This window comes from Otolemur garnettii, unplaced genomic scaffold (assembly GCF_000181295.1).
Source record: "Otolemur garnettii isolate 467f Iridium unplaced genomic scaffold, OtoGar3 scaffold00035, whole genome shotgun sequence".
NCBI classification, from domain to species: Eukaryota; Metazoa; Chordata; class Mammalia; order Primates; family Galagidae; genus Otolemur; species Otolemur garnettii.
The window spans coordinates 7,175,583-7,194,457 of NW_003852430.1; the positions used below are offsets into that span (position 1 = coordinate 7,175,583).

The 18,875-nt window shown below is 37.2% G+C and overlaps 1 protein-coding gene across 2 annotated transcripts in view; it reads right to left on the reverse strand.

Annotated features, from left to right (window-relative positions):
• KHDRBS2 (KH RNA binding domain containing, signal transduction associated 2) overlaps positions 1–4,286 on the reverse strand; it is a 540,650-nt gene extending 536,364 nt beyond the window's left edge. The window contains exon 1 of one of the 2 annotated variants that reach the window (XM_003789670.1): positions 3,921–4,286. In XM_003789670.1, coding sequence (XP_003789718.1) covers positions 3,921–4,011 — 91 coding nt within the window. In that variant the 5' untranslated portion in view covers positions 4,012–4,286. The remainder of the gene's footprint in view (positions 1–3,920) is intronic. The other variant, XM_023513145.1, reaches the window with a different exon arrangement.
• Between the last annotated feature and the right edge of the window lie 14,589 nt (positions 4,287–18,875).

Below are 18,875 nucleotides of genomic sequence, written 5' to 3' on the forward strand. Positions count from 1 at the left end.
TTCTTTTGTCCATGTTTTTTTTTGTTTAGGAAACATAAAAAAAAAGATTATCCCAAATCTATTGAAAGAAAAAACATAAAAGAAAAGTCACTTTAAAGAGTTTTATGAACACTATCAGAAGCATATATCAATAACTTCTATAATTTAAACATGGCTCAAGCTTCATAGAAACTATTTAGGAAAGGCAAACTAAATTTAAAAAATGATCCTTCTTGCAAATCTAAAAGTGTTAAGTGTCACTACAAATCAGCACTTGTGCTAAATAGTAATCCCTGTCGTTCTCCTGTTTTTAAGAGCTCTTTCGTATTTGCAAAAATGATATCCTAGATAGCAGGCCAGACTTTTCACCAAAGGATGCAACTAGTACCTTGAGTTTTTCAAAAAAACCTCGGGTTTTTCAATTACTGGGATAGTTGGCAATATTTGACTTTGCAATTTTATGAGTTAACCAAAACAGTGGTGAGTCCACTGATGTTTGAGAAGAATTCAGGTTAGAGAATAAAGCCCCAAACATTCTCAACCGGACAAGAATTCGTCATATTCCTAGAAGTACAGAATTACCATAATTAAATCTATAAATGTAAACAAATCTATGTCTGTCAGCAGACACGGAATATTTCTAGACAAGAATATTTATAAGTATGTACATTTGGGGGCTCAACCCTAATAATAGTTCAATAGACGTAAGAACATGAATCTGTTCTCAGTGCTCAAAATAATGTATTCAAGCTTCAGATTCCATTGTAGTACAATAAATATATTAATCATTAAATGTAAGAGAGAATTTGAAAAGTTTCAAAAATGGGCAGCCATTGATTTCTGAATGTACAAACATCACCCCTTTGCATTGGCAATAGCCGGAGACTTAATTAGAATTGCAAAGAGACACATAGATCATCTAGTTCAACTCCTGCTATTGAGAGACAAGGAAACTTGGCCCAGGGAAGAGAACTTTAACTGAGATTTAGCTGAGGTAAATGTGGAATGAAAATCCAGGTATCCTGATTCACAGTTTAATGCACTTCCCAGAAGTAGCATCGATATAAATAACCTCATGTAATTTCATCTGGCAAGCAAATTCACAGTCTATGTAGAACTTCAAGGATCACGCTGAGTTTGCTGTTCTATCAAATTCGAAAGCACCTTCCATAACAAATTATTCTAATTCATTTAGCATATTACAAACACTCCTCTTACTATTCCAGTTCTCTTCTAAGTAACAAATACAAAACAAAAATTGGGTTCTTTGAGTATCTTTCTCACAATCATTCCTATTGAAAATACCCAGCAGAAACAAGTAAAATAAAACAAACTATGGTGTATAACAGAAACAACACGGTAACAAAGTAGTGATGTTAACCCCACAGGCTTCAACTCTAAATAAATAAAGCAGTGGCAATTGGCACTGATTTGCACCTATCACCAATCAACAGCAAAGCAACTCACTGTGAAAGCTCATTGGTTTAAATCACTACCCTGATATACATTAGCTTCTGGAAAATCATTCTGAAACACTGAATCACCTGGATCATTTTTATTTCTCACTCAGGCTTGACACTGTCTGCACGGCACAGACTGAATGTACTTCACTATGCACCCTCTTTCCAAATGAATATCTATGTCAGATGTATTTATAGCCACTGCCTCCAATCAGTGCATTTTCAGGTATGGGAAATAAAATCGTGTCAAAAATACTTTTCTATAAAGATCTGAAACAAAACCTGGAAATCTTGGCAATGGACATTGGAAAGATAATAAAAGATTTATCACAAAAAAAGTACATTAAGATTGATTAAGATTCCAAAGAACACCCATTTTATACTCTTTAATAAGCATGCGTAAAGTCCATGACAATTAGAGAAGTAATTTAAACACTAAGCATCTTTTGCATGACTCCTTAAGTACTTCGAGATTATTATCATCACATTCTCCATTCTCTTTTCCTTATTATGATTTCAGTGAAATTTGGGCACCCTCTTTGTTTCTTACTTAGATGCTTTTCTCTATATAAGCCTTGCCTCCTAATTCTTTACAAAAGCGGAACATACTTCCCCCTGCTGGGAAAAAATCAAATTACAGCATAGACCAGAACCGGTTCCTAACTACTGTATCAAGAAACCAAATTCCTGGGAAAGATAAAATGTTAAGGAACCAGGTGCATAGCCTTCTCTGAGGGTTTTTCCAGGCACAAAAATACCTACGTATTCTTTTAAGAGTTTCTTTTATGAATTTCTTTTGGTTGGCAGTTTTCAAGTACAATAACTCACATTAATGATTGATGAATTCATCATTGAGCCAGTTGTCCCAAATAGAACTCCAATTAGCAGGTCAGAGAAAATGATCAATTTACATTTTTTTCAATTTAAAGAAATCACTGGTTAAATGAAGAAAGTTATGGAGAATATATTAAATTGTTTTAGAAGGCTTAACTGCACTTTAATCATTTCAAGCAATTTTAAGTATTCACTTGTCATTTTCCTAATATTTTTATGTAGTTGTCCTTTTGTAACAAAAGAGTAGAAAAATTTAATTTGTAAATTGCCTTTATTCTTCCATTTTAATATTTTTTTTCATTTAGTATGCAAGAATGTAGTCAGTCTGACTGAATTTTACCTCCATTCTTATCTCCAAAACAATTTTTTTCCTTGAAAACATTATAGCTCTTTTAACGTCTCATGTTTTGACTATAAATCTTTTCCTAATGGTTTAGAATGCAATGCAAGCGTGGAAAAACACCTTACACTTTAATGTCATCATAAATAACAATCCATCAATAAAATATTAAAATAAATCTAATGCCTAGTTGCATCACATATGGAGGATCAGAATTTATCCGTCTATGGTACAACTAAGTCTCAAAAAAATTGTTTTAATGCTGAAGGGCTTAGGTAGAGGAAGTTGTCCCTTTTAGTTTTTTGTTTTCAGTAAGTCCATAACAACCTGGCTACAAAACTGCCTTGTAGCCAATTTGATGATTAAGCAATTCATTATTAATGAAGCATTCATCCAAAAAAATCTGCAGATGTTTTTAAAAGGCATGTGCAAACTACTACAGATATCAGGGGTGTCTTTAGCAGTTAGAGGACAGCATTTATCCACGATAAATGGAGTAATCTGTTTAATATTTGTCATACAGAAGTTTGTGTGTGTGTGTTTTAAAAACAACCTTTCAAAGCAATGCAGAAGACTAGGCATGTGTTCCTAAGGGAATGAAATCTCCTTTAACGTTACAGGTACACAAAAGAAAATGCACACTTGGTAAATCAGTTGATCAATTACGGAGTGTTCCCAGGGAGCAGTATCTTACAAAGTACCCAATCATCGCACTTCAGATAAATTTATAAGCACTTCAGCTTCTCCTCACCCCATTCACATACACACAAGAACATGCATAGCTTCATCTGGGTAAATTCTAAGACTTTCCATAGGAACGACTTTAATTAAAGGGTATCAGAGTCACTTTCCAAATGCAGCCCCCAAAACAGAAAAAGAAAAGAAAAGAAAAACAGGAAAGAGAGAAAATAAAAGGAGAAAAAAGAAAAAGAAGAAGAAATGCTGGTTGGTAGCTAAGAAGCCCTCAGAACACTACTCTGATCACCATTTACTTCCAAACTGATGTGTGTTCCCTGTGCGAAGTGGCAGTGTCCCTGTAGACCGCGTTACACTTTATGGTTTCTCTACCAATGATCCTAACAGGTCACATCACCACTGCCACTAGATCAGACAGCTTTGATCGTCCCCAATTAAGACCTGGAGAAGGAGCATCACTGTGCGCCGGAGCTCTGAAGCCAGCATCTTCAGGGGGACAGTTTCTGCGAAGGCGGAGACAGGCATCCCTCCCCAACTTAACTCCCCGAATCGAGCCGCGGCCGAGGTGGGCAGCAGGCGGTCTGTGCCCATCTGTGGGGGGTAAGTCCTACCTTCTGCCAAAAGGCGCGATGCATGCACAAAAGATGGATCCAGGCTATCTTTCTCTGCCATCAGCTCAGGCAAATATTTCTCCTCTTCCATAGCGCGGACTTCGGACTGTCCCTGGGCGAAGCGCGAGGTTCCGCTCGCTCGGACGCAGGGTCGCGGGGCAGAGCCTTGCTCCGCGCTGCTCCTCCTCCGCGCCGCCAGGGGACTTCTGCGCGTCCTCACTGGCCCATGCACCACGCGCCTGCGACTCCCGCCGTCGGGCTACGCGGCCTCGCGCCCACACCTGCCCGTCCCTTCCGTCGTCCCTCGCTCGCGCGGAGCCCAGGCTCACACCAGCGGCCCTAACTGAAGAGGCGGGAGCAGGGCGCGGCCCACCTCCGCCAGCCACTCATTGGTGGCGGTGCCAGGAGAGGCGGGACCCTCACGAAGGCTGCGGGCTCTCATTGGGCCAGGCGGCACGTCGAGTCGCCTGACTGACAGGAGGTAGCTGCAGAGGGGAGGGGAGCTCGGAAGGTGCAAACGCTTTCTTCTTGCAGCCCAAGCCTTCCCTGGTTATTAGGCATGCCCAGTTCTGTGGAGTCCTCTCTGTCTTCAGCTGAGGTGCTGAGAGGCTGGGGGAGAAAGAGAGCGGGCAAAGAACCAGTTAAACCGAGAGGCCGGGTCCAAGAAGGCAGGGGAGGTGAAGGTGAGGAGTAAACCTGTGATGGGGCGGAAAGCGCCGGGGAAAGTCTCCGAAATGTAAATGGGACTTCACCTGTGTCCCTAAGGCACAGGTGTCTCCCTCCTCTCACGCAGCTCAGACGCGCTCCGGTTGTACAGGAATCAGCGGCGCACTGGGGCCGAAAATACAATGAAGACCTCATGTGATCGGCAGCTGGTATTTCCGATGACCTACATCTTGGGGACGCAGTAGGACGTTCATCGATATACAAATAAAGCGCTCCGGGGCAATATTATAAAGCAACATGCTTCTACTGTCCAATCACCGAGACCTTGAATTCTACTTACGGTCCATGCCTCTTTCCGCATCCCCATCTGTGTGTGTGTGGGGGGGGGGGGAGGATGAATTTTAAATCTTAAAAGCCACATAATCAACTAGTCACAATTTATGAAGGAATTGGGAAAACATGTGGAGGAAAGAAAAAATTAGCAAATAGGAAACCACGGCTGCTCTAATTTTCCCCTTTCCCCTTACTTGAGATGTGACAGTCTCTTTCACCAAGTACTGTGCTGAACTTCCATCATCCCACCTCTATTTAAAGGAAAGTTAAACTCTCACAGTATAACCGACAGTGAAGTCAAAGCCCATCCTTCTCTCACCAATGAGGCCCTACAATGGAGCTTGCTTACTACAAACCCCACAAAAACAATACTTCCCGGGGGCTTGGGTCCTCTTTTCAGGAACAGTCACTTTCCAATTCTCCTCTTCCCCACCAAAGAAGAGGAACCATCTCTCCAACAAATGAAATATTCTGAAACCTTTCCTGTTTTCTCTTACTGTATTCAAATCTCTCCCCTGTTAATAGCTTTTTACGTGAAGTTGGGGCGTTATCTTACATTCGTAGAACATGGAAAAAGTTTGAACTCTCTCATCTGTTAAATCAATATTTCTCACAGAGACACTCTGAAAAACATGGGCTAAACATTACTTTCTGTTTTTATAGATGTGGAAACCGAGGCAAAGATAAAAACTCAAGTCTCTTATCTGGTTAATGCTAAAGTCAGATTGATCCAATCCAATTATTCTGCCGTCCTCTTCTTATTTATTTTGGGTGGGAAAGAGGTTGATGGAGCACTTGCAATTATCCTACAGTTTTAAAGAAGAAAAACATAAATTTAAACTCACCTGAGGCTGTTACTATCTATTTTAGGTTACATAAAATAATTACAATGTCTTTATTTTGGTTCAGAATTTTTTTGCATGTAATGCTTCTTGGCTCTTAATAACACTTCCAAAGAAGAATATGTAAGTTAGAATTAAGGATATATACATAGCGTATTTTCACTTTGATTGTGTGCACAATGTTTAGTAGTTAAAGGATCATTCATCCGGCACCCAGTGGGCAATACAGATGCAAGGGGAATACATGTTGCCCAGTTTCAAAGGTGGCCAGGATTTACCATAGGAGTGACGGACAAGACACTAAACACAGCTAATTAGCTGTTAACATTTTAGACTAAATAGAAATTAGAAAAATTATTGTACAATAATTGCAAGCACATTTTTCTTTGTACCCTATCAAGAGATTTGAAGCATGTGGTGTTGATGGGGATATACACAAACCCATTTTATGAATCCAAACAATACAGTAACTCTCATATCCAGCAACAGCAAATCCATTATTATTTAAAGTCTTCTTCCCATGATTAAAGGTGTACCAAACAGACACCACAGAGAGGCATCTAAGTGCCGACTTTATTATACAATGTTTCTTGGATAGCCAAGTTATTACAAAATGGTCAGCAGCCTAAATTTATTTATGTTAGTGGTCGTCAAAACTAAGGGTTTATTATTGATACTTTTCAAGTCAACCCTCATAAAATGCATTCTAACAGAAACAATGTATTTATGTAGCTTAAAAGATTAAAAGGAAATAAGCATCCACCTTTAGAACAATTTGTGCACTTAGTTACATGATGGCAAACTTAAAAGAAAAATACATGAACTATATTAACACTGAAGAATCAATATGCTTCAGAATTGTTTTACAAAATATTGCCTATTTTTAAACAGAATATGACTGCATAAAGACACACTCCAAGTGGGCCGCTCATACAATCGCCCGGCGTCAGATCGGTGTGTTTTCAATAGATGGCTCTGTGTTGCCCTGTGTTCTCCATTGATTTCACATACATATTTGATAGGCACCACATTATTTATTGAATATTCTCAGAGCAACCTGATGAATGCGAACCTTTTATAAACATAAATGTAAATAGATTAAGACTCTTCTAGAAATGATGGTTGAATTTACAGCATTTTGTGCTATCCGTGAATAAATTATAACTGCTGGCAAGCCCACCCCTTCTTCTAATGGTGTAAATAACTTAGCCAAAATTACCATTAAATAGATTTGCCTAGCTCAAGTGAAGATACGTTCTTATTTTAAACATGAGTTCTAGTTCCAAAAGGTTCTAGTCCCAAAGGGTTTAATGAAAATGGGTTTGTCGTCACTGCACCATTATTTTTTTTAAAAATGGTATATTATGGAAAATGTCCCTTTATCAAATTAAGTTCAGAAGGATGAATCGGTCATGCATTATAAAATATGTCCTGTGGTTAATGCACAAACTGTGTGTTTAATACTCTCACATAACCATGTGGGAAAGGTCAGGCTAACAGGCATTTAATCAGGCTTGTCTTTGCTCACTAATAAAAAATATCTAGCCTGACCTATCAAATAAAACACTCCATTTCCCTTTCCTTCAAAGCTCCCAACAACTTTGTGGGTACAACGCCAACATGACTATTCACTGCAAGGACTCAGCAGAACCCCTGCGCAATAAGGACCGTAAGTTAAAGAAATTGTCATGCCACGGTAATGTATGTGATAATAATGAAGAATGGTGGTGTTACTATCCACTTATTCTTCCAATGTCTTGGTGCCTGGGACAGGGTATAAAAAAGCACCAAAATATTGACTGACTCATTTCATTTACTCAAAGAGCCTGCCAGAGCCCACTATTTAGAAGATGCTATTTTAGTATCTTAGTTTATTTTAGTTTCATTAACTACATAAGTGAAATTGGTTCCAATTTCTTTTATAACTTCATGATAATTATTTCAGGCTTGTAAGAGGGGACAAGGAAATGAGGACTTGCCTATGCTGATAACCAATAGTAGTAATAACGTGGTGTGAGAAATCTCTCATATGTAATGTGCTGAGAACCAAAATTCATTCTACATGCTACTGAACCACAGCACAACACAAATATTTGCCTGTGGAAGCTGGCGAGTGTACGTGTGTTTTCTGATTAGAAAGCATTCAAATTAGCATACTATATTTAAGCTGATACAGCTCTATAATGAAAGAACATCAAAAGAGAGAGAAAAAGAAAAAAAAAGAGGCGGTGCCTGTGGCTCAGAGGAGTAGGGCACCAGCCCCATATGCCGGAGGTGCCAGGTTCAAACCCAGCCCCGGCCAAAAACTGCCAAAAAACCCCAAAAAACAAAACAAAACAAAACTGACATGTGTCAGGGCCCGCTACTGTGTTAGAAATACTTCTGAATCCTCACAACTGGAAAGAAAAAAGGAAGGTCAGTGAAGAAATGGTTCTTAATTCCAAAGTCTCCCAATAGCCCAGGTAAACTTTTGCCAGTGCAGCAATTATTTGCATTTGGTACAATGACAGAGTTCAGGTTGTATTTCTATGAACAATGGCTGCATTGACACATTGGAGGGGTGGGTGATTGACAACAGCTGAGTGGCAGAACTTCATTATAAATGAATTGGGAATGGAGCCCTCCTTCCAAGGTGAAAGTTATTGACTGTCTTCTTAAAATTAAACCCTCGAATTGTTGAATCTTAGCTCAAGTATTGATTATTTCTGGAGATCAATAGATTAAGGTAAACAAATCACATCAGTAAAATATATTTTTCATACACAGCAAATGAAGATCCGATCTCTGTTGTATTCAGTATAGAATAAAAAGATGAAGGCTAAGAGACGATTTAATAAAAAACAATCTTAAAGCACAGTAAAATTCTTGTCACAAAGGCAGATATATAAGCAATTGTACATCACGACTAAGGTAAGGGAAGAAAGACTGTGGTACATTTCAATTTAATTTAGAGAGTATAACAAAAACACCCCTGGAAAAGATTATTAATACTGAAATAGTATTTTAAGAGACTATCATCCCATAATCTCTTAATAGGCAATTCAAGTTTTCAAATTACTACAGATATTTGTTTGGTATATCTTTTGTCATTGTAATATCGCATGTAAAAAGATGTTGCTACACCTGTAATAATAGTTACAAAATCCTCCTGTATAAAATAGGTTGTGTAAGGCAGGTCCCAGGTATTTGAAGAGAATGGTAATAAAATTAAAAAACACAGTTGCAAATTTAACAATCCATCAGGTGGGAGAAAACAAAATTAAAAAAAAAAAAACCTAAGACATAGACAATGTGTAAGGTGCTGGCTGATGAGCTATCATGGCCATCTAACCAGCACAGAGCTAATAAATATGATGATAATTATCTCAATATATAAAACTGAATGTATAATATTGGACTGTATATGGAACAGATTGTATTTCTATTTTTTTTCTTGACATAATAGGCATCAGTGGGACAATGGATGAAATGTAAAAAAAAGGTCTATTATTTTAATTTACTGATTTGTATAATGGTATTATGGTTACACAAGTGAATGTGTGCATTGAAATACACAATAAATTATTCAAAAGAAAATGGAGGGAGTGTCAGATCTATCACTTACTTTCAAACAATTAGGATAAAAAATACCTGCATATGTGTACGCACAAAGGAAGACAGAGAGAGAGAGAGATGGAGATAGAGAAACAGGGAAAATGGCCAAGGATTACAGTAAATGTGATAAAATATTTACATGGAAAAATTAGGTACAGGGTATACTGAAATGTTCTGCATTATTTTGAAACTTCTCTGTAAGTCTGAAATTACTTTAGAATAAATAAAATGTTAAAATTAGCTAGTTTTTGTGTGTTTGTTTGTATTTTTTTTTTAAGACAGAATCTCATTATGTCACCCTCGGTAGAGTGCTCTGGCATCATAGCTCACAACAACCTCAAACTCTTGGCTTAAAAGTGATTCTCCTGCCTCTCCCAATTAGCTGGGATTACAGGTACCCAGCTATTTTGGGGTTGCAGTTATCATTGTTGTTTTAGCAACCCTGGCTGGGCTCGAACCTGCCAGCTTTGGTGTATGCGGCCGGAACCTTACTCACAGAGCTATGGGCTCTGAGCCTAACATTAGTTATTAACAAAAATAGCCTCAAAATATCTCACTCACAACTTCAGTTTAGGGATCACGTTTTACAGTCCAGCCATGAAGTGCAAGAAACATCATGTAGCCTTTGTTATGTTGGACACTGAATTCACACATGTGGCTATAAAAATTACTAAATTTTAAAATCATAGCCTTACAAGTCTCATTAAAAATACAAAGTATGTATGTGTGTATTTCTAATTTATGTCTTCTTTGCAAGCAGAGTATGATGCAGATTGTGTTGGGTCAATTACTCCCTTATAAGAATAATGAAGGCATCAATTTATTAAATAATTAGCCATTTTTAAAGAATTGCTTTAAATGATCTATAGGCATAAATATATTTTTATTGAGAATAAATACCAGAAGTAATTTCAGTTCTATTTTAATGATAGTTGTAAAAGCGAAAAGTTTTAATTTACCTGATTCTTATATATGCTCTTGGGCTTTGAATGTCCTGATAAAACACCTGCATTTTCAGTTTTCCCTGTATATTCTAAGTGCTTTGATCCAGTTGATTGGACAGCACAAAGTGTGTGCTTATTTCTATCATAATATGTTCTCTATGTCCTTGAAAGCACTGAGTTGGCTGGTTCAGAACCTAAGAGGAGGGATGGAATTAATGAGCTAAAGAAACAAAATTTATTGCTATCTTTTTATAACACTAGTGTACTGTTATAGAAAAAGTCTAGAAGCAGTAAATACATGCACTGTTGTATTGTTGCAGCTAAGTTTTCGGAGCAGGCACTCTTCTATGAGTATAAAAAACACTCAGAAAATGGGACTAGTTAGGAATTTCCTCAACATGGTAAAACAGTAACATCACTCTCGATTGAAAGTTTTCCCCTAAGTTCAAAAATAAGACAAGTATTCCCTCTTTCGCCACTCTCATTCAGCATAGTTTTGGAAGTTCTAGCCAGAATGTTTAGACAAGAAAAAATTTTAAAAGGGCATCCAAATTTGAAAGGAAGAAGAAACTCTGTAATATTTCACAGAAACATGATCCTGTAAGTCAAAAATTCCAAATAATCCATAAAATTTACTTGTGCTACTAAAGAAATTTACCAAATTTGCAGATATACAGTCAATGTGCACCAAATGGTTGTGTCCCTATGCACCATCAGTGAAAAATATGGAAAGGAAATTAATGGTTCCACTTACAGTAGTATCCAGAAGAATAAAATGCCTAGGAATAAATGCAACCAAGAAGATGAAAGACTTACACTGAAAACTATAAAACATGACTGAAAGAAATTAAAGAAGCCCTACATACACGGAAAGTATCTTACATTCATGAGTTGGAAGACATAATATTTCTAAGATGGCAATACTATCCAATACAGGGTCCGTGAAATTCTTGTCAATGCCCAATTAGCATCTTTTGCAGAAATATAAAAGCTGATTTTTAAATTCATATAAAATTTCAAGGCATACCATATAGCCTAGACAATATTGAAAAAGAACAAAGTTGGAGAACTCATACCCTTTAATTTAAATACTTACTACAAATGTATAGTAATCAAAAGACTGTAGTACTAACATAAGGAATAGAATGGAGTGTCTAGAAGGAAACCCATATATCACAGACAATTGAGTTTCCACAATGGTGCCAGTACCATTCAAGGGGGAAAAACAGTCTCCTCAATAAATGATGCTGGGACACCTAGATATTCACAAGCAAAAGAATGAAGTTTTATCCCTGATTCATATCATGTACAAAAATCACTTCATAAATGGATTTACAGCCTGAAGGATAAAGTCTAAAACTCTTAGAAGAAAAGACAGTAATAAATCTTCATGACCTTGAGTTGGCAATGGACTCTTAGATATGAGACCACAAGCACGTGCAATGAATGAAAAAAATAGATAAATTGGGCTTACTCAAAATTAAAACTTATGCGCCTCATGAACATTACGAAGGAAATTCATGGGGCTGCACCTGTGGCTCAGTGGGTATAGTGCCGGCCCCATATACCAAGGGTGGCAGGTTCAAACCCGGCCCGGCCGAACTGCAACAAGAAAATAGTCAGGCATTGTGGAGGGTGTCTGGAGTTACTCGGGAGTCTGAGGCAAGAGAATCACCTAAGCCCAAGAGCTGGAGGTTGCTGTGAGTTGTGTGATGTCATGGCACTCAACCGAGGGCGATAAAGTGAGACTCTGTCTCTACAAAAAAAGAAAGAAAGAAAGAAAGAAAATTAAAATACAACCTACAGAATATTTATAAATTAAATATTTGTTAAAAGTCTTGTATCCATAATAAATGCTTAATGTCATTAATCATAAGAGAAAAACAAATCAAAACCATAACAAGACTCCACTTCACACCTACGAGGATGGCTATAATTGAAAGAAAAAAGAAAAACATGTTTTGACAGGGATGTTGAGAAAATGGACTCCTCAGGCACTCCCCACAGGAATGTGTGTTGCAGAGGCTGATAGAAAGGCTCATGGGGCAGAAGCTATGAAACACAGTTTGGCAGCTCTTCAGAGAGCATAAAATTATTGTATGACCCAGCAATTCCACTCCCAGGCATACACCCAAAGGAGTAGGAAAACTAATGCTCTTACTAATATGTGTACTCACATATTTATAGCACCATTATGCAAAATAGCCAAAAGGTGGAACCTAAATGTCTGTCATCTATTGGAGGGATAAATAAAATGTGGCACATCCTTAGAGTGAGATATTATTCAATCATAAAAAGGATTAATGTACTCTCAGAATTATCTCAGCACTTGTTGGAAATGCAAACTGTTCTTGTATTATTTATAGCCAATCTTAACTTTAAAGGCCATCTCTTTGTGAATACCTATCTTCAAAATAAAACTTATTATCTTTTGCACAGATGTGTTGTTAAATACTAATATTAATCAAATATTATATACAAGGTGTGAGTTAGAGAAGATTATTCAAGAGTAGAGTATAAAATCTATCTATCTATCTATCTATACACCTCTGTGGTTTATAGGTTATTGCTTTTAAATTTAATTATTTCAGGATATTATTGAATTTCTGAAATAATTTTTTTCTATTTGTCTGGGATTGTAGATACCAATTCAAAGATTATGAATTTCTTAATAAATTTGTTAGAACAATACTAAATGTATTGACTCTCTTCGTAGTTGCTGTGTTTTCTTTAAAAGCTAATTAAAGAAAAACATTGATTCCGCAAACCACAGTCAACTCAGAAATTCCTTATTCAGACGTCAGAGCTACCCAAATCATTAAGGAATAACGAAAGCCATAAACGTGTTTCCATAACTCTCCATGTAAGCACACACTTTCCATGATCTGGATTATTATTTCAAAGGCATTATGAATTGCATGAAAAACGTTATGAGACAAAGTACCAACCAGTTTTCGGTTTTCAAAATGTGGGCAACTATACGGGTTTTCTGTTGTTTCTATAAAAAGACCAAAAAAATTATTATTGTACAATTCTGTAGGTGAGAAGATCTACTTGGGTTAAAATGTGTTCTCAGAGCTGCTCTGTTCCTTCGCGGGGATCAGCCTTCCCCAGCTTTTGGAAGCTGACGGCATTCGCTGACTCCTGGGTCCTTCTTTCCTTTTCGTAGCCAGCGACAGTAGGTGATATCTTTTTCACTTTGTATCCCTGTGACCTATTCTTCCACCTTCCTCTTCCACGTTCAAGGCCATTGTGGTTTAAATGGATACATCTATATAATCCAGGGAGAATAATCTCCCTGTTGTAAAGTTGGAGGGAAAGCCATCTTAATGCGTTCTGCAATTGCAGTAACCTAAATAGTGCTTCCTCCGAACGTTCACGTGCCACTCCCCAGAACCTGTGACTACGTTACACGGCAAAAGCAATTAGTGTGTATAAGTAAATCAAGAATCTTGAACATGAAAGATTATACAGCACTATTGAAGTGAGACTGTAATGTCATCACAAGGGTCCTTATAAAATGGAGGTAAACAAACTCAAGAAGAGAAAGAGGAAGAGGGGTGTGTGTGGAGGGGGGAGAGCAGTTAATTTGAAGGTGTTACTCTGCTGGCTTTGAAGATGGAGGAAGGGGCACGACCACCAGCCAAGAAATGCAGGTGGCCTCTAAAAATTAAAAATGGAAAGGAAATTGTCTGCTAGAGCCTTCAGAAAGAACACAACTGTACCAATCCAGTTTAGACTTCTGACTTTCAGAGCAACAAAATAATAAATATAGTGTGGCTTTGAGCAACAAAGTGTGTGGAGATCTTTTACAACAACCATAAGAAACTCACAAATACAACCTCTACAAGGGCACAGGTTCCTGGGATTAGGATGTGGATAGTTTTGGTGGGCATTATTCTATCTACCAAAACATTCATATTTTTAGGTAAATGAATTCCTAATTACGTGTGCTTATATTAGTCAATGGAGAATTGTTAAATGAAAATAATTTTCATATATTATGGTCACCATTGCATGTAAAATGTACTCACTCACTGGTGGCAGGATAATGGCTTTCAAGATTTTTTTTTAATTCTCTGGTAATTTCTACATAAAAAGAAAAAATAATTTCTACAAACCAGCCAAATGGAAACATGACTGAGCTCAAAATGCATAATATTCTCCCATGAATACTAATACATGCTTTCATTAAAAATAAAATATAGCTCAGCGGAAAGTATTGGCAGTACACTGTTTCACAAATGTTTATGAAGCTCTCTTTGGCATAAATTTAAAAAAGGTACTAAAGTTTCAAAGATGGCTCATGGAAGTAAAATGAAGGGAAATTTATATTTTCTACAAAGCCAACCAAAAGAAGAAGTCAATGATGGAAAGAGAGCGAGAGAGAAATTCCAATGGTATACCAACACCATATGACAGAAAAAAAATCTTTAAATAAAACTAATCGAAGTACTGACTGGAATGGCTAAGAGCACCGAGAATAATCTAAATGCTTTTCAAGATGATTATTGGTTTCTGTTTTTTTTTTTTTTAAAATATTCATTACTGAAAGTAAAATTGTCATTCAGAGAAAGGCAAACAAGATACTTCTATTGACAATTGGCCATAAAGCATCTTTGGGAGAGATGTTTAAGACTGATAAACTTTCATAAGGTAGTCAGGGACACTCAATTCAATCAGATTGATTTCCAGGGAAAATAAATTATCTTGTATGTAGAGCCATTTCACAGTCATTACTGTACAGGCAAAACGCCTTTCAAAGTATTTTTACTTCCTTAAAAACAATTACAGCAGTAGACAAGTCGCTTTATAAGGCACTCATGAATTTATTTCCTATATTTTTGTGCCAGGACTTACAGAAAAGCCTGTAAGCCTTTCTTCATACACATTATTCCAAAACCTATTCAAGGCATTTTCTTAGGTAACAATGTCTAAACATGATGTAAAACTTTGGATTCACCCTGCACCATTTTCGCTTGGAAAGCTGAACCCAGTTGGTATGGATTTCATAACATCACTTTCTTTTTATCAAAGCTCATTGAGGAAGAGAAAGGTAGATTAACAGAGAAAGATATAATCGTGATAGACAGTGAACATAACCCACCCATTGCCACAGCAAGTAGGCATGTGCTCACCTAGCTGCAAGGTGGCCTGGAAAATAACTTTAGGTGATAACTTTTGATTGGATTTCTAGTGATATTCTATCTGAAGAAATTATTAAAGAAACACCTGAAAGATGAGGAGCTATGAGGTTTGGAGTTTGACCTCCTCGGCAAAGAATGTAGTGTGTGATAAGACTATGAAATGGAAGAAAGCTCAGTATGCACTTAGAGGCCTGAGCATAATGGGAGCATATCACAACATTACATAGACAGGTGGACAAAACCAGATAAAATCAGAAGTACAATTGTTAGATCATCACATGGACCTAAAGGTATTTTCCAGGCCACCTTGCAGCTTGGTGAATCATAGGACTGATTTCTGGTTAATATGAAGATTGAGGTGGTTTCTTAAAAGGGAGGGAGCAAACCCTTCTCCCTCCTTTTCCTATAGTCCTGCTCGTGATGGCCAAAGCCATAGGAGTCCTCATAGACCATCCCATGAGCTTAAGAATCACACCTACGTAATGAGTGAAAAGACCTTGGTTCTTGGACAGTTTCGTGGAACTATCTATTATGCCAGATCTGCACTGCTTAGCTCCTCTTTTTGTATGTTAGAGACGAAACAACCAAAAACTTTTTAAATTGATGGTTATTTTTGGTATTTCTGTTACTGCGGCTAATACCTAATTCAGAAGAGTGATGAAGTAGTTCAAATAAAAATGCCAGTGGCTTGTACTGGAGTAACGGTGGGCATGGGAGGAAGAAGACAGATTCAAGATATACTTTGGAGGTAGAGCACAGAGGACCCAAGCATTGATTAGACATGGGAGGCAGAGGGAAATAGAAATGTCAAAAATTAATACAAGATACGTAGCTTGAGCAACAATGTGGTTAAACTTCAACTTCAATGTAATCAATGCCAGAGGAAAATGGTGCTATCATTACTTACTGGGGAACGGTTGAGAAGGTGCAGATTTCAGGAAAGTAAAGACTTCCCTGTGGGGTATATTCTAAAAATAGCAAGTTCTTCCTTCCAACTGGTTCACATTTGTGCTAAATCCACCAAGAAAAACTGGACACATTTGCTAAATTCATTACAAAATTCATAGTTCATTATGATTTTACCAAAAGATCTATAGGTAAGCTTAGGAATTCTCACCGAATTGAGGTTTTGGGTTTTTTTTTTTTCCTGTTTCTCCTAGATAAAATTGCTGTTTGCTTTGTCATTTTTAATTAGAGTATGTCAAAAGTCAAAATTTGTGAGAGAAAATGGGAAATTATAATGAAATACACCTTCATTTACCAAATATTCCTTACAAAATTTTAGACAATATTCTCTATGTCTTGGCCACCACTTTGTAAAATTTTGTAATGATTATTTGGTAAGTGAAGGTATATTTAGCTAGAATTTCCCATTCTCTCATGGTATGGTGACTTCAGGGACAAGCTGTAGATGAAGTTGCTGTGCAAACATGCCGTTTTCTTTCTTTAATTGTTAGATATTCCAGAGGAAAAAGCAACAACCACTGAGATTTAGATCCATAGTTCTCGCACTTTTTTATAAGGATAGCACCCATGTTTTGAAGACTCTCTCCTGTTCTGGTGATTTACAGCATTAAGTCACTTGGCCCTTAGCAGTGGGTCTTGCCATTATCATTTTCCAGACAGGTAACTTAGAGGAGTTAAGTAACATTGTTAGAAAAAGGCAGACGAAGAATTCAAAGGGAGGTCTGCCCAATTCCAAGGCCTGTGTTCTCCTTGCTAACCCTGCCTTCTTCCTTGCAACCTCATCTTATCAATAAGACCAAACGAATTCTAAGATACTATCTTTCATGCTAATCAGTTATAATGAGGAAAATTACTTTTGCAAATATGTTTATATATTTAGTCACATATATTCATACACATGCTGAAAACTTTCCAACCAAGCACAATATATAAAAGGTTCAACCAGAGTAGAACTTTTTGTGAGCAAAGCTCTATCCCTGAGTAGCCTCTGGCATTGATTAAATTGAAGTTTAAAAAAATGATAATTCAGTCCCATCTTCAGACAGTCCATTATCAAAGCATAATGCCTTTTAAATGAGTTGAAAAAAAAAAAAAGTCCACAGGCAGTAAAAAGTAGTAAAATCAAGAATGATAGTCTAGTCCATGATATTTAAATGGGAAATGAGCAGAGTAAATAAAAGGGCAACGCCAATTCTAGCCAGGAGAAATTACAGTGCACTCATGAGGGAAAAGGCTGGAAAACATTGTTATAGAAAATAATGATTTAGCTATATAGAGAGTTCTTTTCCCAGGATTTCTTTTTTTAAAAAAAATCTCACTTTCCTTCATAATGTCCTGGAACTCAGTTATTCAGCTGTCTCGACAGAGTTACCACCATGCAGATTGTCAGTCCTTAGTCTCTGATTCAAATCTAAAGAGGTTACAGAGAAACGCAATCTATATCATGCTTACATTCTTTGGGAAGCCATTACATGAAAGGGTTTGTATTAAGTGATTAGTGGATACAAAGGAGAAATGAACAGTTTCTCACCTGAAGGCGTTCACATCCCAGTGAAAGTAGTAACACAATAAATAGATAAATAACGGTAGTCGCGTAAAGGCTGTCATTACGTTCCTGCTATATTTCTAAGTCAACCAAAACAAGCTTCGCCCCTTGTGAACTTGTTCATTGCTAATAGCTATGTTGGAGGAATAAACAATAATTTAATACATACATAAACTGTGCCTTTATAAGTGGCCTTAAATTTCCACTCCACTGGCCCATTTGTACATTGTCTATGGCCAGCCCAGTGATTCTAACCCCAAATGAAGCTCTTCCAGCTGGGTGTCGATTAAGTAGAGCAACGGGAATTGTTTGCCTACTGCCCTCCCCCTCACTTCCTTCCCAGTCATATTTCCTGCCACATTTGGGGTTTCCAAAAGGTCCGTCCTTTTCACCTCTAATTTCTCTTTTGAATAGACAAATTTTGCGCTTTCCGTGATGTAAAGTGATCTTCTCACCTACAGCTTCCCTTGCTTGCTGTGCCCCTAACACTTGAAAGGCAAGTTCATTGCTCAGGAAATACAAGGCTCTGACCAGAGACTTCACATTCTGGGGTTGCTACACTTCCTTCCTGAACAAAAATTGCCCTCTCCCAAACTAACCCCTCATCTTGTCCTATCTTGATTCCAAAACTTCCAGGTCGATGTCATATTATTTTTGTTTACTTGAAGTTACTTGCTTGTTTACTTGTTTACTTGAAGTTACATTCCTATTTTATGATACTTTCCCAGAGAAAGTGTGTGGTTCTCATATTTTTTTCTTAAGATAAAACTTTTCTTTTTTTTTTTATTGAATGGTAACTGTGTACATTGATGCACTTTGGGGGTACAGTGTGGTGTTTTCATACATAATCCAAGACACTTCCATCAAACTGGTTAACATAGCCTTCATGTAACTTTCTTAGTTATTATGTCAAAACA